Raw genomic sequence first — 26,702 nt, 5'->3', positions numbered from 1 at the left:
GCCCACACTGGTGACATGGGACCTTCAGAGCAGGCTCCTGGAGAGCTGCGACTCCCTGCATTCTATATCCCAAGCCTCTAGATGCCTGGCCTGTGACAGCTTCCAAAACATTTCTTAATGAACAAAGAGCACCCACTGATCTTATGAGAGAAGTCTTCAAGTGCTGGTGGCACAACAATGGTGAAAATAAGTCTCACGAAGGTGCTCTAGGCTCAGGAGCAGATGTGCCTGTCAGCATATGGTGGCCGGACCGAGGCCTGCGGGACGCACAGAAGTGCGGAGTGCACACTCACATATAAAAGTGGACACCCTCAGAGCAAAGGGTCAGGAGCAGGGCAGGCACAGGGGTCCATGGGTGCTGATTCCGGGAGCCGACATCCCTAAGGTGGCGGCAGAAGAGGGAGGCACTGCCGCGAAGCATGGTGCCCACCCACCCACGGCTTCGGAGGGGACGCCCCCAGGAGCCGGTAGCCGGGCTGCGACCCTCTCGTGGCCGATTCCAGATGGACCACGGCCTAGGAGTGGGGGCCACATGGTCTGCGGTGGTGGCGCACCGGTGGCACTCAGACTTGGAAAGATCAGCACCCCTGGCCCAGGGCGTGCCAGGCCCCAAACCGCGATGCTGAGCCCAGAGACGGCTGGGAGGCATGGGAGGCATGCACACTGGGAGCCAGGGCCACCATGTGCTGAGTGGAGCTCAGGTGAGGACAGGGAGGCCAGGTCTCCGCCCTCTGCAGTGCTGTCCCCTGAAGCAGGGGAGAAGAGTGTAGTGAAGGCCGGGTCACAGGGGACCCAAAAGACAGAGGGATGTGGCTTCAAATCCAGCTACCCCAGCACGCACTGCACTCCACTCTCAGGGCGGTGACAGATACAGGGTCAGGCTGTGCGCCCGACCCTGGCCCTGGGTGTCCAGCAAGTGTGGGCCGAGCACCGTTCACCAGCCCAAGGCGAGTGGTGGGTGCGGGTGCTGCATCAGCAAGGGAGCTTTTCCCACCTGGAGATGTCACCGCCCTCTCGGGCAGCACCTGAACCTGAGGGCAGGGCAGGGCGGCAACGAAGGGGGCAGAAAGGGGCCCTGGGCGCTACTGGGGGTCACTGCGCAGAGTCTGACTACCGACCAGGTAACCACCGGATGGGTGCGGGGGCCCCAGGGGACCCCAGGGTCAGGAGAGGACCCAGGAACACAGCCACTTCTGGGGACAGGCACCAGGCTACCTGAGGGATGGCAGTGGCTCGAACATCGCCCACAGGCTGGAAGCAGGCACCTCCGACAGGAAGAAAATGCTGAGACTCAGTTTAGGCTTCCAGCGCCCCTCTGAATCCCAGGCTGTCCTGGATGGAGGCGCTGAATCTGAACAGAACGGCCTGGCACGGACGAGGCTCATCCCTCCATGGGCCTCACATGTCAACCGGGTTCGCACGGTTTCCTCTTTGGTTTTGTGTTCTCTGAGAGACAGTACTGACATCGGGCAGGTGTCACGGTCTCTGCAGGACAAGTCCTGGCCCACAGTCCCGTTTCTCCTTAGCCAGAGGGCGGGGCCGGGCGGCAGCATCCACCGCCTGTGGCCTCAGGGGTGTGAGAAGGTGGCAGGGCTCCCTGCTCCTGGAAGGTGAGGAGCAAGGTGACCTGAGGGTCCCGTAGCTATGCGGTCCATCCAGGAAGAGCCTTCACTGGAGTGTCCTCATGGAGCCCCGTGCAGAGAGCACGCAGTGCCTCACGGGTTCCAACAGGAGTAGCCTCACTCGTGTCCCTAGCCTGCCCTCTGTCTGCTCATGTCCCATGTGCCACTGCCCGGACTGAATGGCAGGCGGGTTTGTGAGGGCTGTGAACTTCAGAACATCCTGAGTTTCTGCAGTGAGATCGAGTGTCAGCCTTACAACCTGGATTCAAGGATCCCGATGAGACACAACCTTCAAGGTCCTGGTGGCACCCTCAGGTCTGCTACCTGGAGCCCACGCAGGGTCAACTGCCAGAGGGAACCTGCCAGGGCCCAGAAAGGCCTCTGTGTGAGCAAGGGGCCTGTCGGTGTCCTGCAGTGAGGCAGGAGGGCTGTGGCCGGGCCCAGGAAGCTGTACTTTGACAGGCACTGTGTTAACTGTGCCTCCTGAATCCTCAGGACAACCTTCTCGGGAAAGCACCTTTTCTAGGTGAGAAAAACTAAGTCTGAGATTGACCAGGCTGTTCTCATTTAAAGGAAGGCAGAAATGTGTTAAGAGCTCTAATTCCAAGGATTTCTATGCTTCCACCATCGTGGCACATGGACTACACAGAACTCGTCTTAAACTTGAGAGCCCCCCCAAACGGACACTAGCCAAGCACCCAAATACCCAAGGTGATGGGCATGCACGCTGTCTCCCAGGAGGAACACCGAGACTGTGCAGGACATTTGGGGTCACAGCTCCAGCCAGGAGGAGGTCGGGCGGGGGCAGCAGTGCAAGGAGGTGCAGGTTCCGAGCAGAGCAGGTGGGCCATGGCAGTTGGTGCAGCCAGAGGGAATGTGGGGTTATCCCTGAGAGGGAACTGGCCTACACCATACCATGTACATTATTCTTCAAGAAAGAGAATGGACTCTGAACAAGGGACTCCGACCTGGGAGAGCCAGCAGCTAACAGACCCAGCTGCGCACAGTGTCTGGGTATAGCCCGTAAGTGGTCACACTCCCCTAGCAAACAAAACTGCCAGAGAAATACAACAGGGCACTCTGGGAAGGGCAGCTTTCAAGTCTTCTCCCCGTGACAGAGTGAGCTGCAGTGGCCAGGAGCTAAGTGACCTTCCCAAGGCCACCCAGACCTGGGGACACACACTGGCCTTCTGGTGTCTGCAGGGGTCACACAGCCCCTGCCCCTGTGGGTGCTGAGGAGGACGGACCTGGCCACTGCCCTTCCTTTCTGCTGCCTGCCCCGTGACATCCACCCGCTTTGTGTGCAGGTCTGTGTCCACAGCTGAGGGTCATACACAGACTGAGTCACAGACAGCACGCGGCTCTCCTCAGCCCTGACCTCCGAACCGTGCAAATGAAGCCCGGAACCCAGTATATATGTGTGAGCAGTGGCTGAGTTCCGTGTCTTGGCACTGGAGCGGCCGCTCAGGCCGAGCGCACAGCTCCCGAGGAGCTGTCCCAAAGGTTGACTTCTGCGAACTCTGTCTTCAGATGCCGTTTCTAAGTCACTCGCCCCCCACTTCCCTGTCACCAGCAGGGTAACCTCTTCGTGTCATTTTCAATAAATGGCTCACTGTTAAGGAATCACTGTGGTACTGTGGGCTGGTGGGAGAAGGGTCCTTGAGTGGCCAGCCCTCTTAATGACTTGCTCTCCTGTGCACATTAGCAGCTGGAGAAGGCTGTGGTTATTGAACTTCCGCCATCCACCAAAGTGCTCGGCTCACACTGTTGGGAAGAGAGGATGACGGGAAACGAATTCCATCCAAATTTCCAAGACTCTGCTCGGGAGAGGACAGTGCCAAGTGTGCACTGGTTCAACAGGGGCCATGGGCCTGCTGACCAGCTGACCAGAGTGTCCAGCCCACCGTGAATGCACACAGCCAGCCCGAGAGGCTCCTTCACCTGGTTCCGACTCGCTCGCCACGCAGGGCTCATTCCACAGGAAGTGTCAGCAGGAGGCAGGTGGCCGGCACACTTGCGTGGGGCTTCCACTCCGGGGCTCAGCTGTGGGCCCCTCAGTCCACGTGGGCACCGGAGAAGATGGGGTGACAGCCACAGATCCCCCACAGATGACCACTGCTCAGCACCCCACGGCTACCGAGAACGCAACCCCGGAACCCTGGGCTGTGTTTTTCCGCAGGTTGCAGGATCCCAGCTCCTGTGGAGACTCCCGAGCAGGCGCTTGGCGGTGTGGGGGGCGGGAGGCAGGGTGAGCACAGCCGGCAGCTCCCGCGCTGGAACAATTCAGTGTTGTTTTGCATTCTGGAGGCAGAGATCTTGTAAGAAAGTCCGTGTCACTGGCACAAAAGGAACGAACATGGGAAAATACTTGTTCTTCTTCTATCAAAGGCACAGTTGTAAAATGTACAATGCTATGAAAACTCAAGCAAATCTGGAATCATCGTTAAAGGGAATTAACTTGGAAAGTAATTTATGGCAAGAAAATCCAACTCCTTTGTTATCTTCCTTTTACTGTAATATGCTTCCTGAGCACTGCCTATGAAAGAGGGCTTTTAGAAGGAAAAAAATATGTAAGTATAGTAAAATTAACTCATTTTATCAATTTGTGCTCTGCCAGAGTTTCCTGACTGCGGCTACGAGGGCTGTAAAACTGATGAATTTGCATGGAAAAAGAAACCAGTGTAAGTAATTTGTGTAAGAGGTGGCGGGACAGAGCCTGCTGTAATTCAGACACCCTGCAGACAGAACCTGCCGCAGTGTGGGCAGTCCCGGCCTGGGAAAATGACAGCACTGCAGTCGGCCTGACTTGAGTGGAAATCTATCATAACGGTACTTTCTCCGCAGCGTGTGCAACAACGGCCCCAGCAACTCCTTCCCAAGCAGATTTCTGGTCTGTAAACCCACTGCTGAGCTCCTGTTTCCACACTTGCCTTCTCAAATCTCTGACCAATGTACTCTGTGAGAATAGTATTCCAAACACCAACATAGAAGAAAGGTACTGATGTGCAAAGGAGCTTGCCTGCTATCAGAAGCGCTGAGTCACATTCTTTATGAAATGTGGTATTAGGTGCCGAACCCAGAAGAACATTTTTAACTCCATGGATGAGGGCTGCTAACCAAATCTTGGCTCCTGGACACAAGTTCAGGAGGGAGAGAGCGGGGGAGGGAGAGACAGAGAGAGAGAGAGAGAGAGAGAGAGAGAGAGAGAGAGAGAGAGAGAGAGAGAAAGAGACACACGGAGAGAGAGAGACAGAAAGGGAAAGAGAAACACAGACCCAGAGAGCGAGAGACAGAGAGAAACAGAGACAAAGAGCAAGGCAGAGGGAAAGACACAGACAGAGACAGAGAGAGACAGAGGAAGGATAGAAGGAGGTGAATAAAGAAGTTTTTATTTTGGGAAAAATGTTTCCATTTTGTTAATTTAAGAATAATTCACTGATACTTTCTCTGCCCCATTCTGAATCATGAAGAAGGCTCATCTTGGGTGACCCCTGTGAATCTAATTTGTAAATTATGCGTATTCACGCACATCCTGTCATTAGCAGGTTCAGTGCTGGATCTTGAGAAACTTGGATAACTGCCTTAAGAGGTAGGGGTGTCTCCTTCTGCGTCCCTCTGGGCACATAGCACGGGCACTTCACATAGGACACACACAGCAGATAATTACTGTGCCGGACTACGGTCACATGAGTGTGTAGGGACGGCTCTGCACTGACCTGGTTTTGTGTCAGGCAGCAGGCTCAGGCCCCAGCGGAGCCCCGCAGACCCACGGTGCCCCACGGGATATGCACCTGTATCACCCTCACTCACAAAGGGAAGTAGCTGTGAGGCCCAGGAGCAGGTTGAGACCACACAGCTGCAGGTGCTGCAGAGGGCTCTGGAAGGTGCGTTCCCAGGTATCTGCGCAGGGACAGGGCCAAGCCCACGTTTGAGGCCTCCCTGTCCTTTCTGAAATCCAAGGGAGGGGATTCCAGGAGATTCAAGCAGGAAAAGAAGGATCACCACTGCTCTCGTGGTGAAGCCTGAGCTTTGTCCTCCCTCTGGCTTCCACGGCTGCGCGTCTGCGGCCTGGCGGGGCTGGCCCGCAATGTGCAGGACGCCAGGCCCCGGCTCTTGGTTGAACAGCACGGGCCAGAGGGGAGCAGGGCTGACTGATCTCCTGCATTAGTGGCTTCGGCCTTGGGGACTGGGATTGATTTTCTGCATCGCAGAGCTTTTGGCTGAGGTCAGATATGGTAGCTGCTCAGCAGATGACATAGCCTCGGCCGTGGGCTCTGGCTCCCTGACAGCAGTGGACTGGATGGTGGGGGTTTTCACCCCAGTGCTCTGTACACAGGGCAGGGCTTCTCCGCAGCCCTCCACGAAGGAACCCGGGACCCTCTGACCACTGGCCACGAGGAAACCAAGCAAGTCCACACCTCTTCCCAGGAACGCCTGATCTGCTCTCAGCAGGACAGTCTGTCTCAAGAACTACGTAATTTCTTCCTCCTCCATCCACTGAAAAATCTGGGGGTTAATGTGTCTCCTACCAATCACACTGGATGGGCTCGGTTCCAGGGTCGGCCTTACCGTGAGGCCTCCGCCAGTCCCATCCTGGACACGCAATTCCATGCCTCCCACCAGGAAGCAGCCAGGATGTGCGTCCCAGCTGGGGCTCAGCCCTGTCTGGCTCCAATGTGGGTAATACAGGTTTCCACACAAAGCTACCTTTTACTTAGTGGACATGAGCATCGCAGTTTGGGGAAAGGAGTTTCGAGAACACTGTAGAAATGCAGACTTTGGGTATGAGCGGGAGGAATCAATCCGGGCTTCCCGAAGCAGGGGGAGTGAGGGCTGGGACTGGCACTTACTTTATCAGAATCACTACGTCTGCAGGGTCACCCTGACTCCAGAGCTGCACACCCCCGATACAGACACGCAGAGCTACTCTTGAAGGACCTTGCTGACTGTGCTCAGTGCCAGTCGGCTCTCTCAGAGAAGAGGACAGAGGCTCTGTGCGGGGAACGGCCACAGTGGCCACCGCAGCTGGGCAGGCTCAGTTCATGTGACACGCCTGAGAGCCGTTTGTCTTTCTCACTAGGACTCAGGCCCAGCACATGGTTGGGCTTCATATTTTTTTTATTAAACATAAACTATGAGTGGAGTGGGTTAGATGCTGCCCACATCATAAAGTTAATCGGTGATAAAGCTTGATCCCCAACCCTCCGCCCTGCCCCACTCTAGGCCAGCATGCAGCCAACGTGCGAATGGGTTTTACACACTGCACACAGGAAGCACAACCCAGGATTCCCTGGGAAAAGTTGGAAACATGGACACGGACCAGAGAGTCACCAGGCTGTGTGTTGGCCCCTCCCGGTAATGCCCTAAGGAAGAGCGTACGTACGCAGTCTGTAAACCGAGCAGAAGCTATGCTTGGCCAGGCGCGGGGCAGGGGGTCTGCAGTGCCTGCCAGAGAACTGCACTGCGGCTGCTCTCACGGGAAGGTGGGTGGGCGGGGAGGTCCACTGTGCCACTGTGCCGGGGCCTCGGAAGGACAGGCAGTGGAGGGTACCTCTGTTACCCAGTCCACTCCAATGCTGCCCGCCTTGCTAGCCACGCACCCGATATGGAAAGGAATGACATTATACAACACAACATCCTTCTGAACTAATTCCACCCCAGTATTTATTCTGAAACTGACTGAAGTGTCATGGAGGAAACCTGCTGAGGGGAACCGGCAAGAATGACATTTTTCTTTCTCAGAGTGTGGCAATATTTATTATTTTTCTCTTTATGAGTGGTTGATTACAACTAGAAAATGAGACATTTGCAATACTGTGATATCTTCAGAATAAAGTGGCTTAGACAGGAAAAATGAAAAAAATGTACAGAGCCAGTCAACATGTGCTATGATGCAGCCGAACAGTTTCCCTAAAAACTGTATTTTGGAAACGGACGTGACTTTTCAAAGGGACACCACTCTTCTGTCTGCCTCCACCATCCTCCCGTTCCAGAAGAGCTGCCACAGGTTCTACAGATACAAAATGTGTGACGCTCATTTTAAGATTACTAGTCGAGGCTGCTATTGACCATCTAATTATGCTGGGTTCCATTTATAAACACAGCTAACCACGAAGTTTATGGAGACTTTCTGTGCTGCCTTAATAGGATATTGATCGAGAATGGGTCTGAGTGGGCTGCCATCGACTGTAACTGCAGACGCACGGCAAGGTCACGGCTGCCGTTCTGCCAGGCTGCAGACTGTACTTTATGTTCATCCTTTTGTTTCTTCCTTTAATGCTCAAGACTGCACAGTTTCTCTCAAAGAACACCTTGCATGAGAATAGAAATTATTCTTACAGTCAATCTCTAGGCCACGCACAGACACCCTGTCGCTTCACGGGGAGCCCACAGGCCACGTGCTCAGACGAGAAAGCTTCACGTCTGCCGTGCTGCACGTCTGTGACGGCGCCCACGAAGCCTGGCTGCCTGGCATTTCCCGTCCTGGCCGGCCCTGAGCAGTGCTTCTGCACAGGACCCTGCAGTTTCGGGCCGAGGCTTGTTCCTCCTGCGGTTCCATTTTCTGGTCGTCCCTGCAGCACAGCACCTTCTGTCCCATTCTGTCCACAGCGTCACACAAGACCACGGCCAGTGGTTCTTAGCAAATGGCCGGCCTGGACATCTGTGTGGATGGGGACCTGGGGACCTGATGAGAGGGCTTGAGTGCCCAGGCCCAGCTCCTGGTGACTGCAGGGTGGGGCAGAGCAGCTCCCAAGGAGGGGCCGCCTTGTCCAGGCCAGCACAGCCCCTCCCACACTGGCCCAGCCATCCTGCAGCACGCTTCATGCATGCAGCAGCCAGGGCTGGGACACTCAGCTGCTGGGTCCTAAGAGGTTCCCAGCAGCACACCAGGAACCCAAAGCCAGCTTAGTGGCAGAGAGAAGTTTTCACACCCAAAGATGCCAAGGATCTAGCTTCTAAGTCCAGGGCTATGAAGTCGCCACGTCACCTCTGCCTAATCCTGTAGCCGGCCCAGACACCCGGCCTCTACTGGGTCACAGGGTGGTGTGCCTGAGGTCCCTTCCCAGGAAGCGCAGTCACCCCAGCGACTCCAAGAAAGCAGGCAGCGCTGCAGAGGGAAGTGGGCAGAAGCAGAGCATTCTGGGAAGAGCTCTTTGGGTTCAGACAAGGTGGGCATATGAGAGCCCGGGGCTCAGGCTCTCAGGAAACCCTGGCAAAAGTCGACACAGGAGCCGAGCTCACAGAGCACTGGGGAAAGGCAGCTGGGGCTTGAGTGTGGGGACGTGCTCTCTCCTCCCACGGGAGAGAGTCACGATCACCTGGCGGCTCTCACAGGCCCTGCTGGACAGGGAATGCTAGCAGCCAGACCCAGTTCCTGAGACAGATGAACCCGGCTTTGTCATCTGCACAAAGTGTCCTTTCCCTGCTGGGTGACACAGCTCTCCTCTCCTTCCATCCCCGGCCTTTAGCAGACCTTGACAAACCAGAGGGTGCTGAGCCCAGGAAGGGCAAGGGCCAGAGCCTCTCTGGCTGATACTGTGGTCCTCCCCTGTGTCACCTCTCCCTGTCCCCTCCCAGGGACACCACAGTGGTGACACCATCAACAAGGACTGAGCACAGCAGTTCAGGGAGCCCTCCTGAGGAAACAGTGACTGAAAACTAACTGGAAACCCGGGGAAAATAAATATCCAGAAAGAACATTTTCAGAGTGAGGCCGCCCTGACTGATGACTGTGTCCTGGGCACGAGGATGTGGGGAAGAGCGGCCACGTCAGGGGTGAAAGGTGACACTGCCCTTGGGGGGAACCAGACACGTCCAGGGGCAGAGCAGGTGAGGGGGCGTCTCCAGGGCGGGAACCACATGGTGTCCCGAGACGCAGTGATGGTCGTGTGTCAGCAACCACAATGCGCACCAAGGTAGCAGCCTGAACCCCAATGGCACCTGTGGGCTGAGCTGATGGCCACATGTCCACCTTGTGCACTCAGCTAATGGTTGGCACTCGCAGCAGGAGGTGCGAGGTGATGAGGGGCCCAGGCGTTCCGCAAGCCACCAAAACTGCGCTGACCAAGGGTTCAGACCAGTACCCCACACCTACCTACCTGGCAGGAGTGGGACCCAGGTTCATCACCAGCACCACAAAAAATGAGAACTGTGAAGTCCATTAATTGAAAACAAAATGGTTCCTGAAAACAACTCCAGGAAGAAGTTTTAATTACATATTTGACTTCTTCTGATCGACATGAATTAGTGTGAACCTTCTTAGAATTTGAAAATCCAGTGACAGCACAGAAGCTGTGGTCCTGCTTGGTTCTGTGACGCAGGCAGTTACAGGAGAGGACCAGACAAAAAGGCTGGACACCTCGATCCCCCATGCCTGGTTCAGTGCTGCTATGGGCTGTTCCCAGAAAATGCTAGTGACGATGAAGATTTTGAATGTCTGCCTCACCTCCTGTGCCTCCCAGGACCTCGCCTTGGGCTTGGCCAGCCCAGCACTGGCCAGCGTGCTTCTGTCCAAGGACCTGGGATGAACCTGGCTTTGTCATCTGCACAGAGTGTCCTGAAAGGGAGGCTGACCAGGGCAGAGAGCCACACCTGGGGTGGGGAAGGGTTCAGAAAGGTGTGCAGGGGAGGAAACTGAGCAGGGGTCTGTGCCCCGGGACGGCCCTGGATGGACCCAGGTCACAGGTCGGGGAGGAACAGAGGTCTCCGGGGCACATGCACCAGGTTGAGCCGAAGCGGGGGTCACAGCCAGTGTCATCCCCCCACACCAAGCAGGCTCAGGCAGCAAGCGCTTGAGGCACGAATCCAGGAGCCCTCAGGAGCGCCAGGCATGGGTTCAGTGGGCACAGGGACAGAGGACCGGGAACAGGCGGCGGGCACACACTCATGGCACACAAGGCCCACACCAGCAGAGAGGTAAAGGGTCCACAGCACCAATCTCAGAGCACAGGGTTCGGTTTTGTTTTCCTTTATTTTTAAGGTGTATTTGGATCTCAGTAAGCATTTAACATATTCTTGCTGTTGTTATAAAAACGGAGAATACCGGCCACTTTCAAATGCCTTACCACACACAGGCACGCACAGAACTGTGCTGGACAGTGGGGCCAGCTGGGCGGAGCTGTCCACGCCCCACTGCCGACTGCGCCCCCCTCCCTATCTGTGGGAGGCTGCAGCCTCGCCCCAGGCTGCCCACCAGCTCCTCACACTTTGGCTGCCCGCAGTTCCAGCACCCACGTCCTGCCCCACAGCCCCGCGCCTCCCCATGCGGCCGGGGTCTCAGCTCTCTCAGGGACTCTGCAGCACCCTTGACGCCTGACTCCGGGCCGGTGACGTGAACAGACCCTTGACTCTCTCGTGGGGGTGGGGCCGGCGAGCAGCACACACCAGCCTAGCCTGGGCTGGCAGGCAGGAAATTCCCTCCGTCCCTGGCTTCTCCTCCTCCCTGGGCTGCACCTCACCATCTGGGCCCGTGGACTCGCCCGAGCTACGAAGGACGGAGATAAGGACAGAGACGGGCGAGGAGCCCAGCCGGTTGGGGTGCCACATGCGCGCCCACCGCCTTCCGCTCCCGAGAGCCAACGCACTAATGTGAATATACCCTGCAGCAGAATTTTAAAGAGCAGTGTGTGGGGAGAAAATGTTAATCACTGTTATTTATTTTTCCTTTGTTATTAGGACCTAGAACATCACTGTCATTGTAGGCAGGCTCTTAAACAGAAGCAGAGAGATGCCCTCGAGGGGACACTGTGTGTGTGAGACAGACAGACAGAGAAGGAGAGACAGACTCCTGGACCCTCTGCAGTGGGCCTACATGGTGTCGCAGCCAAAGTGCGATCAATGGGCTTTGATCGGCAGTCAGGTGGTGACAGCTGCCAGGCAGGGCCGCAGCAGGAATCGACAGGCGGTAACGGCCATGCCACTGTGTCACTCACACTGAGGGCATTAGCATCGCTAAAGGTCAGAGCACATTCTCTCAAAATGCAGTTCTTAGGATTCAAGGAAGATTCAGAACTTGTAAAATCAATTTTGCACTGATATTAAAGACACGTGAGACAGACTTCTGTCATGGCCCTGTGCCTTTCACGAAATCTCTGTGTTTTCCGGAAGTCCCGGCCCAGTACAAGCCTCCTGATGGGAGCGTGCCGAGGGGATTCTGGGAGCTGACTGTCTCCAGGGGCCTAGACGGGAAGTCAACACAAAGCCAAGGCCAACCCCACGAGCGAAGTGAAGTCTACTCACTCTGCGACACACGGACCAGCTCGGTGACACTGAACACTCCCGATGTGACAAAGCTGTCCTGGAAGCCCAGATGTCCTGTGGAAACATAAACAACAGTTTCACTAAGATCAGACGGGCGGCCTTCGGTGATGAGACAGCGCTGGCTTGGACTCCGGAGGCCGTGGCAAGCTGTGACACATGGGGTGGTTCTGAGACAGTTTACAAAAGTTCAACAGGAAATCTGAAACAAAAGATAATTTGAAAGAAATGGTTACCCGGAGTGGCCTATGAGACCCTAACGGCTGGGATGAAATTCACATGCCGAAGAGCCAGCCAGGACAGCCGAGTGCACAACAGTTCAAACATCTCTGAAGAAACATCAGGTCAGGCTTAGTCATGCATTTACTTAAGCCAAACAGAATTTAAAGAAGTCAGCTTTCCTTTCTAGAATCTCTACCAGGAGAGATTTGAGAAAGCCACAAGAGCAAAAGCAAGCTTACTTCATTAAACATAAAAGGAAATTATTTTGTGCACAGATATAAATTTAGATATGCTTAGAGAACACAATTTTTTGTGTTAATATTTTTGAGAAAATATAAATTGATGAATCTATGAATTCAGTGTCTGCTTCATTTTTCTGAATATAGTTAACTTTCTTTAAGATGATTAATATGACCGCTATCATCAATTACTCGCTGGTAATTTTATGGTATATTTAAAAACATACACAAATGGCAAAAAACCCACAAAAAACCAAAATCTATCACATGTACTTAACTCTCTGCCTCTAAAATTTTCTGATTCTGTGAGTCTGCTGTAGGTAGATTCTAGTTGAGGACCTATCTGTAAAGTTATGTCCACCTGCTTTAAACTTTGGCTCAAAGAAGTTGTTAGTTGAAGGGATTTTTTTAAAAAAACTTTTCTTTGCAGTAAGAAACATAACCTTTGAAACATGTAACATAAGAAAACAGACCAGGGCTGGGGATTTAGCGCAGTGGTTCCACCACCTGTTTTGCAAGTGCAATCCCTGGTACAAAAAAAAAAAAAAAAAAAAAAAGGTGTATTTTCTGTATTATTGCGGGAAAGCAAGTTTATATATGGTGCTGAATAGGTACCAGTACATTTATCAAATGTTGTGCATATGAACACATGCAAAACACATTATGTTTTAGTGGATTACAAATAACCATGAGTTATTCTTGTTTTGGTTACAAAGGATTTTTGTATAAGGAGGATTTTTACTGAGATTTAAAAGAAAAATTTCAGTTAACTTTGATATCCAACACACATCTCTGGTATTTTAGATAAAACTATTCTAATTTTGGGATATGCCATAATCATAACTGCTTTACAATACAATGGGGAAGTTTCACTTAAATGTGCTTAAGAAATTTCACCTGTCAAAACAACCCAAACCCAGGTATTCAGCTGGCTTTTATTCGGTGAGTGTCTGCAGCACCGTCTCTTGGATTAAGAGAACTGAGACGTAGAAAAATTAATAAACAAATAAAAACTCTCTAAAGAGGTTTTGGCGAAACAGACGTAACATTTCTTTCTTCCCGGCACACGGGTAAGATTACATTTATCCTACAGATCACCACAAAGGAAATCCAGCCACAACACTGACTGAGGTTGACTTAGCACAGGTACACCGAGGGAGTTCACGGTGGAAAGGGAAATCCAGGGGTCTCTGGCTCTATTCTTTTCTCTTTTTGTCACTTGATTTACGGGCTGATACTTGCTCCTGTTCCAATCTTTGAAATCCCTTATTTTAAGGAAGAATTAACAAGAATTTCTGTACTGACTGACTATAAACACAGGCACTTTAATCCTGCCACCAAAAATCAAGGTGCGTATGTGAGAGGCTCGGTCTTGTCTGCTGCAGAAGGGGGGCTATGCTCATCCACTCAAGGCCTCACCCTCTCCCGGTCGCCTGGTGTCTTTCATCCGCCTCTGGTGTCGGTGCCCGAGTCTGGGATCCCGACCTCCGAGTTACTGTGACATCAGCCACCAGTCTGGACCGCAGTGTCTGTGGAAACCAGCCTGGCCGATCTGCTCGGACTGTTCCCCGGCACACGAGACAGAGCTGCCGGCGGCCGTCTGCGGAATGTGTGGATAGACGCACCCACAAGCCGAGGACTCCACTTCTTCAGCTTTCGCCTGGCTTCAGACCCTTAAATCTCAGTAACTCTCTGTGGGTGTTCTATTCAGAGAGCCCAAGCCCAGAATGACCGTCCAAGGCGGCCCCCCCCCGTCCGCAACCCTCCCATTCAAGCGAATCGCCCCCCCCCCCCGCGTCTTGGGGTCAGCCTGACTCCTCTCTTGGGGCCCATCGATTGGCAGCCCCCTGAGGCTCCTCGCCCTGCGCCTGCCGTGCCAGTAGCCGGGGCCTCCCTGCTGCTCCCCAGCCTCCCAATCACGTGTGCACCACCGCTGGCCTCGGATTCCTCCCTGCCTCTCTCCACTCTGCGGCCGGGCTGCTCTCCGTGGGCAGACCGAGGACTCAGCACACTGTGAACTCCCGCAGTGCCGGGCTTCACGCAGGGCTGGATGTACAGTCCCTGCCTGCTGGAATGGAGACAGCGGAAACGTGGAAAACACCCCTGTGAAGAAAGCCACACCGAGGAAAGCCGCAGCAGAGAGGGTGCGCCCCGTAACCTTGAGAGCGGACACCCGAGGTGCTGAGAAACCAGACATGAGGGTGCAGCGCACTCTCCCGGTGGGGGCGAGCGAGGTCAAGGTGGGGCGAAGCGGCCTCTGGGAGGAGATGGGCGTCCCTGTGTCCTGAGCCCCTGACACTCACAAGCCTGCAGTCAGCTGCACGCGAGTCCCTGGCAGCGCTAGCAGTGCCTGCTCTGCTCTCGGGCTCCCCCTCCACGGCTGCCCCTCTGCCCAGGCTCTTGACTTCTGTGCTCTCCGCAGGTCCTCACCTGTCCTCGGGACCCCGCCCTGTCCTCACCACTGCCGGCCGTCTTCTCGACAGGGGCCATGTGCACGGCTGTGACCTGGGCCTGGGCGGGACCAAGCCTGGTTCCCTCTGGTGGGCACGGCCCTCCAAGCCAGCTGGCCCACCTCAGACCCCAGCCTGGTGCCCGGGCTGCAGGAGGGTCTGCGGGGACACAGCCGGCTTGGCGCCCGTCCCTTCCTCTGCCTGCCTCTCTTAGGTAAAGAGACAGGACAGAGCCCAGCAGGCTGTGGGTTGGACTGGCGGCCATTCCTTCTAAATCCAGGCCCAGGACAGGAGATGTGCTGAGATGCGCTCCGGGCCCAGCATGCAGCACAGCTGGTTTCCCTGACGAGGAAGGGGCCCCTGTTGCTGTCACCTAGTTTACAGTTTGGGAGACCAAGGGGAGAGTTAAAGGGCCGCACCATCTAATTGTCTTTCGGGAGTAGAACCTCCAGGTCCTCCACCCAGAAACTAGGACTGCTGTTATCCTGAAGTCCCTGCAGTAATGACACCACCCCTTCTCCCACCAGGCCTGTGTGGAAAGTGCAAAACGTACAGGGTCAGATCTGAGGGTCCAAAACACAGTATTCCCAATCCTCACTCGGTATCCTCAGATTACCCCAGCCGGGGATGCTCAGAAGGCTTCGCTCCTTCACGATTACTGGGAAGCTTCTGGTAAACTTCAGGAAGATGGTGAGGACACATGAGACCCCAGCACTGTCAGGAGCGACGGGCTGACACCTCCCGGCGTCCCGAGCACACCGTGCTGCAGCTCAGTCAGACAAACCACAGACATGATTCTCGGGGAAATCACACTAACCTTGTTCTCCTACTGCAAAGCACAAGAAAAGTGGAAAAGAAAAGAAAAGGGCAAATTTAAGCAGCTTGGGATTCAGATGTTATTCTCGTTAAAAGATCCTCAGTCAGAAAGCTGATCAAACATTTCCAAAGGTCCCATGGCTGACGCGTTGAATAGGCCCCTAAGAAACGAGGGCATAGCACACACTTTCTCTAAGTTTGCCACAGATGAAAGGCCGGATTGCTCGATGATCTTTCTCTGAATTCTGAACTGCTGCTCAGGAGCAATTGTGCAGGAGACTGAAATGAGGAGCAGAGCTTTTCTCATTCCACGTAAAATGGCTAAAAAGTTCATTCCCTGAAGCCATGTTCAGGGAATTCCCAATGAGACTGTGGTTTCAGAGCCGAGGCTTTAGTTGTACGTGGTGGGGAGAGATGACACTTTTGGGTGGGGGAGAAATGTAAAAAGCGAAGTTCTTTCACGGCAGTTAGGAAAAGCAGCTCCCTACCTCGAGGATGTCAGCGGCAATTACGAAGATGCCTTTAGATGGGAACCGGATCTCATTTCACGGGGGGACTGAGCAACCCTCCACCTTTCCCCGGCGGGAGGAAGGCGCCGGTTTGCAGTGGGCAGGTCACCTTGCAGGACTGCACAGAGGTCCTGCGCAGGGACCCGCAGCCAGATCTGTGCCCGAGACGGGGCTCACAAGCCGAGCCAGGACCGCAGTCCTCAGTAGCAGCCGCCGTAGGTGTGGACGGCACCCCTCCACGGGGAGGACGCATCTCTCACCTCTTCCTGGGGCCTGCGCCTTCCAAGTGCACACGGGGACCCGGGGCAGAGGCTCCCCGGGCTCCTGCTCTCCCGTTCTCACCCTTCCACGGCAAAGTCGCCCTCACTGCCCAGCTCCTCCCTGGGGTTCCCACCCAACGCTGTGAGCCCCACGGGCCTCCACACGCCAGCTTCCTGTATTCCAGGTGTGCGCGGTCAGGTCACAGCGCAGGACCGCCCCTCTGTGGTCTGTCACCAGCCACTGTGGCTGCCTTGGCTACGTCCCCACAGAGCAGGGTGGGCTGACGACGGTGCAGTCAGGCCACAGAGCCCAGCACACCCCAGGTTCTGGTGCGCAGTTAACATTTCCCCAGGGATTCACATGACTGCCTCAAGAGTCCTGTCTGCTGGCCTCGGGCACAGGGTGAATTATTAGCTCACCGATACAGAACGCGCGTCACCTCTGTGGCCTTTGTCTAGAAGATCTGAGAATGTGGGATTTCAGAGGCTGAACGGAACCCATTAAGATCAAATTCTAAAGCTTTGGTCTGCACCTTGATTACATGTGGCTGAGCACTTCTTCATTAATTGGTGATCTTTGAGATAATTCTTTTAGACTAATTCCTTTGTATTAAAGATGCAATAATTCAGATATCTTCTAAAAAGAATAGAGGAATATAAACACACACACATATTCTGTTTGTGTGATTAACCTTTATGATGCGGTGAAAAAGTCACTTGTTGGCTGCTTACAGTCAATGGGAAAGCGGACACATAGCAAACTTTAGGACTGGCGTGTCAACGTGTGGGGCTGGGCTGACGATGAGACCAGAATATTTCTCTGCCTATAAAGCGCGCCTGAGAATTTGCAAAGCACAAAACGACGTTTTGCACTAACCACGTGATGAGTGCTTTGGGACGTCAGGTGAACAGTGGTCACCACCCCTGCAACTGCAGTGTGGTCTCCACCGTCACTCTGCTGGGTTCCCACAGGGAGGAATTCATGGGGCTGGTGCTCCAAGAAGGCCGAGACCCCAGGGTCCGCGATGCAGACAGCGCAGGCCACACCGCCTGCTGCCCCGCCCTTACCCACTACTCACATAACTGCTTCCCCAGCTCCCCGACTCTGCAGGACCAAGGCAAACTCGGCACCGGGTCTGCGGGGTCGGTCATTTGGTTTTTGCCATCATTTCGCACACAGTAGTTTCTGCCATCTCTGCCCAGATAAGGCCATTGTTTGGTTTAATGCTTTCCTTCAACAAACGTTCTGTAACTATGCTGCTAGGCCCGGGACAGGAGCTCTCACAAGTCCTTCTTGGGCTTACCACCTGGTCAAGGAAGAAATTTACACCACGATTTTCAGTAACATACATGTGTAAATGTGGCCTTTCAGAAAGAACTTTCTAGGATGACATCAGAAGCTAACGGACTACAGCAAGGTCTCCGTGCGCCAGGCCTGCCCTGCACGCCCAGCCTGCCTTCCCGTGGGCGGTGACGGAACCGAAAACGGAGCCGTGATGCAGTCTCTGCCCACACACCTCACGCCGCAGGCCTTGCTGCTGCTTGTCCTGCTACCACACTTCAACCATGTGGCCAACGTCCACCCACAGGGCAGCAGGACAGGAAGACGGGAGGGACCCTGAGCCACAGCAGACAGGACCAATAATAGGCCATGATGTGGGTCCCCAGAGAGAAGACAGACTGCAGTGCACGCTGACCACCACACACCACAGTCTCATACGCACTCTTTGTGTACGTGTGTGTGTGTGTGTGTGTGTGTGTGTGTGTATACATACATATAGGCACACAGAAGTAAAAGTATTTCCTTCCTATATCAGCTTGGCCCTTTCCTTGAGCACAGAACTTCTAACCTTTCCTTTTGAACCTAATGTACCATAAGGAGCCGTGCACGGGTCAGTTCCAGTCTGCACGTGCGTCCTTGCACAGGGCCGCTCTGCTGGCGGGCATCTGATTCACCTCTCTCCACAGATGCGCCGTGGGGCCTGACCGACGGGGCACAGGTACTGTGCGCCCACTGGGCGTCCTCCGTCTGCCTCGGTGCACTAGCACCGTGGGGAGTGCGCCTGAAGAAACACAAACCTTAGTAGCGCGTGTGCCTCGAGGTACGTTTAGAACCCTTAGCTACGCGCACGCAGAGCCTCTCAAAGTCTGGCCCCCGACACGCCTTTCCAACCTCATCTTCCAACGTGACCCGCAGGGTCTGCCGCCCCCCATGCCTTCTGCACACTCTGCAGAGCGCCACCCTCCACACCAGCACGAACCACACTTGCTTGTGTCCCCAGAACGAGCCACCTGGGTTGGCCCCGCAACGCTCCACCAAAAGCAAACGCAGACAGAGACACAGACATACAGGAATCCCACATTTTACACAGTGAAACTGAAAAACACTGTCACATCCACTCTTGAAAAAGGACAAGGAGCATTTCTGTCCTAAAGCCGGAAGAATTCCTGCAGGCGTGGCCCTCCGACCGTGGCTAGGCCACGTCCCTGTGCTCTGACAGGGCCGGCACTGGTTTCTGAAGACCACCTGCACACACACGTGGGGCTGCGTTCCTCTTTCACTGCGGGTTTCCGGCCAGGGCCCTCCACACCTGGCTTCCTCCTTTCGGCATATGAACCCCAGGGAGATAGGTGGGACCAAACAATGTCCTGAGAAGTGTACCTGCGGGGCCTCTCTGGCAGCATTTTCACCAAAGCATCACTTATTCAGGTGGGCGAAGTGACCCACACCTGTGGTCCCAGCTTCCCGGTAGCCTGAGGCAGGGAGACTGCAAGCTGGAGGCCAGCCTTGCCAGCTCAGGGAGACTGCTTCAAATTAAGACAATAAGAGGGGCTGGGATGTAGTCCCCTGGCATGAGGCCTTTGGGCTCAATTCTCTGTACTGCACAAAAAGAAAAGCATGTGATTTATTCAGCATTCACTACACTTTTGGTACCCTGCTCCCTCATCTTATTGCCTGTGTGGGTGGGGACACTGGGATTTTACAGACGGAAGGCTTCAGCTCAGACAGTAAGTGATTTGCCTAAGGCCACACGGAAGGCGGCGGAATTAGGACTAGAACACAGGTATATTCGAGTCTCTACATAGAAACACACAGAGTAAATTTCATTGCAATCCATTGCATGTAATATTTTTCACCCATTTCTACAGTCAATAGAGAGCGTTTAATTAAATTAAATTTGCTTGCTCAATGACCACATTAGGAGGTTCACGAGTCAGAGTTACAAGTGGTCGAACAGTTAGGGCCTATAGGTAATGGATAGCAAAGCATCTCAAAATGAAAACATTTTAAAAAAGCCTTTTACTGATTTGTATGTTTGCAAACACTGGTGACTCGATATCACGGCTGCCCCGGAAATGGAAGGGCCACACAAGGCACCTAGAGGCTGCCGTGAGGGTATCACAGACCCCTGCCCTCCTGGCACTCGGCTGATTTCGCCTCTGTGCAGGCAGATCTGGCCCCACAGCCCGGCACCCTGCGCTCATTTCCCCTTTGTCCGCAATACTCACACATGTGTGAGACCTGCAAGCAGGAAGGTTCTGCCGGTGCAGCCAAGACAACCAGTCTCCTCGGAACACAGAAACGGACCGGAGGGGGCTTGTTTCAAATGCACCACTAACAAGTAACCAATAAAACAAAGTTTTGGATCTTGCTAGAAGAGCAGTTAGTCTATGGTATTTGGCACAGTGCCCTCTGTATTTTATAAATTCAGTGCTTTCAAATGAATTGTGATAGTTTCCAATGTACTGTAGAATTACTTTAAAATTCACCTGATTTTGACCTAAAAGTTTTTTTTTTTTAAAGCAACCTTATTATTTTTAGGTTCTGAATCAAAGTTTTCTACAAATTTCAAGAGTAACAAATGGTAATTTGTAAATGGATTTGTAATGGCCTAAGTTTTACTAGGAATCCTTATGCATACTGCCAATGAAATAAGAAAGTGTAATCCTTGAATATATCAGAAAATGATCTCCTTAAATCCAATGGACAGGAGACTGGATGTCCCAGGGGCCACCCTGGCTCGCGGATATAAACAGCACAGAACCTCAGTGGCCCCCAACCTGCTTCTCCTTTTCAGGTTTGACTCACTGGCTTCTGACTCTTCTCAGAGGGAGTCCCGCCGCTGAACCAGCTGGGCACAAGGAGGATGAGCAGGGGCCTTGTGCTCGGGCGAGACCCTCAGCACCGATTGTGGTTCCCCAGGCACGGGAAGAAAATCTCCGATGGGCTGGAGCGGTACATCTAGGTAGGCAGTGTTTCAAATATCCAAAGCTATTAGTTAATATTTAAAAGCACACACTGCGAAGCACATTCATCTTTTTAGGCATGTGCGCTGTGCAACTCTTGCTCGTTTACCAAGCAGTTACCAGCTGACCGACACCAATCAGCACTGCTTACTGAATTATAGATTCAATATGACACATTTCTGCAGAAACCGCTGGCGTGTCGCAGACTGCAGACCACAGCACTGTGAAGTCTGCTGGCCCAGCACAAACACGAAGTGTGGCCGAGGTGGCAGGGCCTTCTGGGGAGAGAGCGCAGGATGAATCCAATGCTCAGGTCGTGTCGTGTGCACACAATGGAGCAACATTTCCAAGACTTTAAAGTCATGTAATGCAATGCTAGGCTGGATTTTTCTTGTTAAAAAGAAGCAGAATGGCAGTGATTGGAAGACAAAGGGGCCAATATTTGACAACAGAAATCAGCATAACCTTTTAACTGCAGCAGCCATGGGTGACTGCCCCGACCCTCGAAGATTATGTGGGCTTTCAACGAGAACAGCGGAAGAGGCGCGTGTGAATAGGGCCGCAGATCTGAGGCTGGCACAAAGGGCCGCACAGGCTGCCCAGATCAGGGCTGATTAGAAACTGTTCCCTGGCCCTGGGTTAAGAGAGTGTGATCACGGACATGGTGGGGTTCTTCCTCGTTTTCTCTTTAAGAACCCTCCTAGTGAGAAGTCACTGGAGGAGGGCTGCCACACCTGTTCTCCTCCTCAGCCCTCAGCCTTTCTGGACTTTCACCTGAAACGGACCCATCTCTCCGGGGTGTTGCTCTGACCAAAACTGTTTTACACACTACTTCTCATACTCATTTTCTCCAAATTTTTGAAACTCAGTTCTTAAAAGTCTCTACTGGAGAATTTCACACAGTGAAATCACTTTTTGTTTAACGATGGGCCACACGCAGACAGACAGACAGACAGAACAAGAGACACAGACACACACATATGTGAAGATCAACTGAAAGTAGGGACACGGCCCTCTCACCTGTCCAACTTGACCACTGTACAGAATGAAGGAAAGGATGGGTCCTCAGCACTCGCAGGGTGAACACACCCAGAAACGAACCAGCCACTCTGACCCATTCATTCTTTCTATTCCTTTGAGATGTAAGGGTGGCTTCTGGCTACTGTGCGGAAATTTAAGGATTTCAACTTGTTCTTCAATCAACATGATCGAGTTTTAGTTAAGTCTCCAAGGTGCTGAATCTAGAAGAAGACAGGAAAAGGTGACAGCTACTTCCCTTCGCAGACAAGGAGGCTGGTCTAGCACATCAGCGCCCGGCCGTGTGGTGAACGCGGTCACTTCGATCCATGCCAGCCGCCCTCAGAGAACTCTGCTCCCGCTGCAGCGTGCACATCCGCTGGCACCCACGCGAGCCCAGCCACAGGAGCAGCGGGGACTGGGCTGGTGACTCAGCCGTGCTGTTTTGGTTTCACCACACACTGGCCTGACTCCCATGGCTCTGGGTCTCTCTAACAATGTGTCTCTTGGCAGTGACTTGTCGTCCGAGGAGGTGGCCTTGCCTGTACGCAAATAGTGACCCGGCTGCCCCGGCTGAACGTGGGGCACACAGGCTGGCAAAGCCGCCTTCCAAGTCAGGCCTGGGCTCTGCCTGCATCTCCACAGCAACCCTAGACTTTACTCCCAACAAGCCACAGGGCAGACTCTTTTCCCAGAACAGAAAGAGCCAGTTGCTGTTTCACAATTCTGTAAACAGAGCACTGCAGACTTCACTCCCAGAGCAGCTCCACGAGTGTTGGCTTTGGTTCCACGGGCGCCTCTGCCAGATGCTCAGACTCGCAGCTCCGGGGCCCAGGGCGTCCTCCAGCTCTGGCAGGGTGGGAGCGCTGGGATCCCAGCCCTCGCCAGGCCCAGGTCTTGCTGGTGACAGGTACGCATGATGGCTGACCTAATTCCCGCCGTGGCGAGTGTTTGCTGAGAACATTCCCTGAAGTGTCAGCGTGAGCTGGGATGTGGTCAGCGCCCCACGAGCAGGGCGCGTGAACCTGCTTTCCCGATGGGCTTCACTTCGCCTCCTTGCTCAAACTTTTCCAGTCAGTTCTGAATTTGTGTAAGTCAAGACACTTATTATAAAATATGCGATTATCAACAATTCTGGTAGTTTTTAGTTGTTTGTGGCAAGAAAACCCCAACACAGCGGGCTGAGTACAAACCAGGGTGAACTTGCAGCGCCCCTCTCTCTGGTGCAGGGACATGTGCCGAAACGTTCTCTGTGCTCTCATGCAGCCTTATTTTCAGGGCTATTTACACTGAAAAGACAGCAGTGAAATCTGTGGACATCAGAGTCTTAGACAGCCTAATCCCATGTCCCCATCTGCAGAATGACAATAGTTGTACCTTCCTCAGATGTTGGTTGTTAAGAAAGAAATAGTAAATTTAAAATGCTTACCAAAGAACCCAGAACAGAATGTGCTAAGAAAGATATTAGTATAAATAATAAATATGTTCCTTATGCCTTAAATCTTGAATCATATAGAGAATTTTTAACAGAAAGAGCATTCAAAATGATCACGTTCTTTTGCACAGAATGTTAAATAAAGCAGGTATTCATACAAAGCTTGGGTATGTAAGTCAAGGTATTGATAATATAATTTATGTCAGTGAATTTCTGAAAACATAAAATTATTTTCTAGAACAAATAACATAAAACTTACTACTAAAAACAAACCCACCAATGTTTCTTAGGGTTTCCAAATAAAGTGTGATGAACAGTATGTAGCCTCTAAATTTAAAAAAAACATGTAAATTTTAGTAATCTAATTCTTAAATACAGTACTATACATACATTTATTTCTGATATTTGTAAATAATTATTTATAACCCTAAAATAACTTCAATATAGCTCTCATCTACTCTGCTCATATACTCAAATATGCTTTTGAGTCTGCATGGGCCAAGCATCCATAGATGTGGGGATAAATTTTGATCTCACTATTTGGGGATGAGAACTGCTGGTACTCTAAAACTAGATTTTAGTCAGTTTTTCATAAAGCGGGTCAAAGTTTGCAGAGAATGAAAAATACTATTTTACCTATTTGTGTGTTTTGCAAGCTTCATTTTACTTTTTGAAAGAATTTGTTTTGCTGAAAACCCCTGCTAGCAACTAAACACATTGTGCTGTCTGCTCTAGAAATTACATATTTAGAAATATAATTTTGTTCTGCAGTATTTTTCAAATAACATCTATTTACATTTTTAAAAATGTGAAATACTGCCGGAGGTTTAAAAGGGGATAGGAAATAGGCAGTTACCAGTGACGTTACGTGAAGAATCGGTTCTGAAAGGAACCTGGCCTGCAGGCCTCACGCAGCCCTCCCCTCCCGCAGACCGGCTGTGCTCAGGGAACTGGGCTCCAGCGGACAGCGGCATGCAGGCTGCAGGAGGGCAGTCCTTAGCCCTTGACTTAGGGCCGGGTCTGCTCACTCCCAGAATGGGCCTGGAACCCCAGCCCAGCCTCCAGCTGCACCCAAGTCTGTCTGAGGCAGGCAGAACTGTTCACGAGGCCACATCTCCCGGGGACCACCAGAGCCGCCCCGCACCTTTGGAACATGCCGGCTGTGGCAGTGAGCTTCTCTCCAGGTGCCGAGAAGGCCTAGTCACTGTGGTTCAAGCTCCAGGAAGTCACGCCATGTCTCCTGCGTTCACTGCTGCATCGTGGTACAAGGTCCAAGGACTCCAAGCAAATGGAGTCACAGAAACACGGGAAACACACGTGCCATCTGCTCTTTGCTGTCAGTGGCAGGATGCAGGCAAAAGACAGGGCGCAAGAACCCCAGTCTGGATGCCACCTGCACCCCACAAACAAGCAAGCAAAGCAGCAAGAGCACCACGATGTCACCCTGCTGGAACTCCAGGGAGTGTCTCGGTCCCCGCTGCCGGCTCAGAAACCGGGCAGCTTATCCAGATCTGCTTCTTTCTCAGTCATCCCGATACCCGATTGAACGATGTTATTTTCCCAAAGACAGGCACCAAGGGCAGCTACCCAGCGCCCGGTGAGCATGAGTCCTTGGGTGGGATACGCACCCTCGGTTTAATTTCTGTCCCCAACACCAGGAAGTCCACAGAACCTGTGGGGTGCAGGATGGTCACAGACGAGGCGGGAAGCCCTGCGTGTGTGCACGTTCCCTGGACACACACATGTGTGTTCGACTTCCTTTCCTCCCTAACAGCCCATCAGAGAAAAGCCTCTCCTGTCAGTGCACAGCCCAGCACTTGCAGCACCTGTCAGCGCGCAGGCGCTGTCTGAGTGACAGCATCACCACAGCACCCAGCCCGCAGGCACGTGATGTGTGACTAAGCTGAACACGGAGCTCTCCTAAATGCCACCAGTGAAACCAACAGCACTCACCTCCACCTCACAGCAAATCATTTGAAAGCGAGGTGCATGGGTGGTTTCTGAGGTTCAGACACCACCAGTGTTAGGAGAAGCTAAATGTAGTTTGTTTTTCTAAGGTGCTTTTACTATAAACTAAATTTTTCTCTAAAGCCTAATTTATTCACTCAACAAACATCTGTTGATGCCAATTTCTGAACAGAGCGCAGATGGCAAACTCAGAACAAATGTCAGCCTGCTGTGTGTCCCCAGGCTCGGCTGCGCGGTGAGGAAGGCCCCTCAAACGCACGCCTGTGCCACTGTGCATGTGGAGAGGAGGCGCGAGTGCGGGTCAGGGGCGGGGGGCGCAGTGGACCCCGGAGGGGCACCGTGTGTCCAAGGAGCCGGGAAGCAGGGGTCACCAGGGCCTTGTGGAGCACAGGTCCGTGGGTCTCAGTTACTGCTCTCCTGTCAGACCTGAGCCCCATGCAACTGCCAACTTTGTGCCCTGAGCTTCTGACACTGCTGCAGCCCGCTGTGCCCGGGCACTGCGAGGACACAGGCGCTGAGCCCATGAGGGCGGGAGGGAAGGCATGCAGGAAGACAGGTGAGGCCTCCCTGAGCCGGCCACATGTGCTCCCCAAGGTGCCCCTGGCGGCAGGCAGCACCAGAGCCCCGCCAGCGTCCAGAGGCACTCAGAGTCGGCGTTAAGTGGGATCTCGGTCACATATCCCTGATCCCGCATTCTGCAAACCTGGGGAGGGGAGCAGGCTCCAGGCTGCAGGCTCTGGACAGGCCAGGGAGGTCCACAGCCACTGCCGGTGAGCAACGCACGCCCTGCTGCAGGCGGGCCGCGGTTTCCTCCCGCTGGTGAGGGACACTGAGGCTCTGCCCTACGTCTCCCAGCACCAGGGGCCGGGTCTGCCCTAGCAGGGGAGGCTGCTCATTCAGCACCAAAACCTGAGCCCTGCCTCTCCAAATACCACACCCTGCCCTCTGTGTGACCACGGAACAGCTGCCATGCACCCACACTCCAAACCGCACACTGGAGGTCGCAGGGGAGCCTGAGGACACACCACATGCGTAGTTGTGATCGGTTGGTGTGCTATATTTTGCTTTATGTTGCTGCTTTCTGACACTAAACTGCGACTCTGAAGAGCACAGACCTTGTGGAAAGAGCCCAACGCAGTCCTGCTTCCAGGTGAACCTGAGGGAGGCGGTCAGTGCTAGCAGCAGACAGCACTGCTGAGAATCACGGCGTGGGGCTGACGGCTGAGCTCACAGAGAGGTGCTGGGAGCGCCCGGAGCCTGGTGCTGAGCCTGGGCTCCCACCTGCGGCCCTCAGCAGTGGGCACTGCCCAGAAGGCCCAACAGCCTCGACAGGGGGGCGGCTGCAGCTCAGCCTTCGGGCTGTGTTCAGTTGTGGCCCTCAGGGCGCAGGTGCCCCGCAGATAGGAGACACCCAGCCTCCAGGGAGCAGCCAGCACCTGCACTCCCCAAGGGCCAGCAGGACGCACAGCTCCTGTCCCCAGCGGCAGCCTCCACCTCTAGCCCCAGCGGTGTCGAGAGGTGAGGACACATGCAGCGCGCAGGCCCCACACGGGTCTGGCAGGGCTGCACAGGCACCATGCGCCACCGTGTGCAGCCGCGACTCGGGAGGGCTGGCGCCAGGGGGGGAGGCGCCTTGCCTCACAATCCTGATCCTGCCCT

At 53.7% G+C, this 26,702-nt stretch overlaps 1 protein-coding gene across 4 annotated transcripts in view; it reads right to left on the bottom strand.

The window, feature by feature from the left end:
- Window positions 1-26,702, bottom strand: part of Nfia (nuclear factor I A) — a 430,814-nt gene that overhangs the window by 75,702 nt on the left and 328,410 nt on the right. For 3 of the 4 annotated variants that reach the window (XM_010605025.2, XM_010605027.2, XM_010605026.2), the window contains exon 4: window positions 11,862-11,936. In XM_010605025.2, the coding sequence (XP_010603327.1) occupies window positions 11,862-11,936 (75 nt within the window). Of the gene's footprint in view, window positions 1-9,913; window positions 11,107-11,861; window positions 11,937-26,702 lie in introns of those variants that run through there. The other variant, XM_033758057.1, reaches the window with a different exon arrangement.

This window comes from Fukomys damarensis, unplaced genomic scaffold, assembly GCF_012274545.1.
Source record: "Fukomys damarensis isolate Sample0158 unplaced genomic scaffold, DMR_v1.0_HiC HiC_scaffold_33, whole genome shotgun sequence".
NCBI lineage: Eukaryota > Metazoa > Chordata > Mammalia > Rodentia > Bathyergidae > Fukomys > Fukomys damarensis.
The sequence above is the reverse complement of the archived record's forward strand: the minus strand, read 5'-3'. Positions and strand labels throughout refer to the sequence as shown.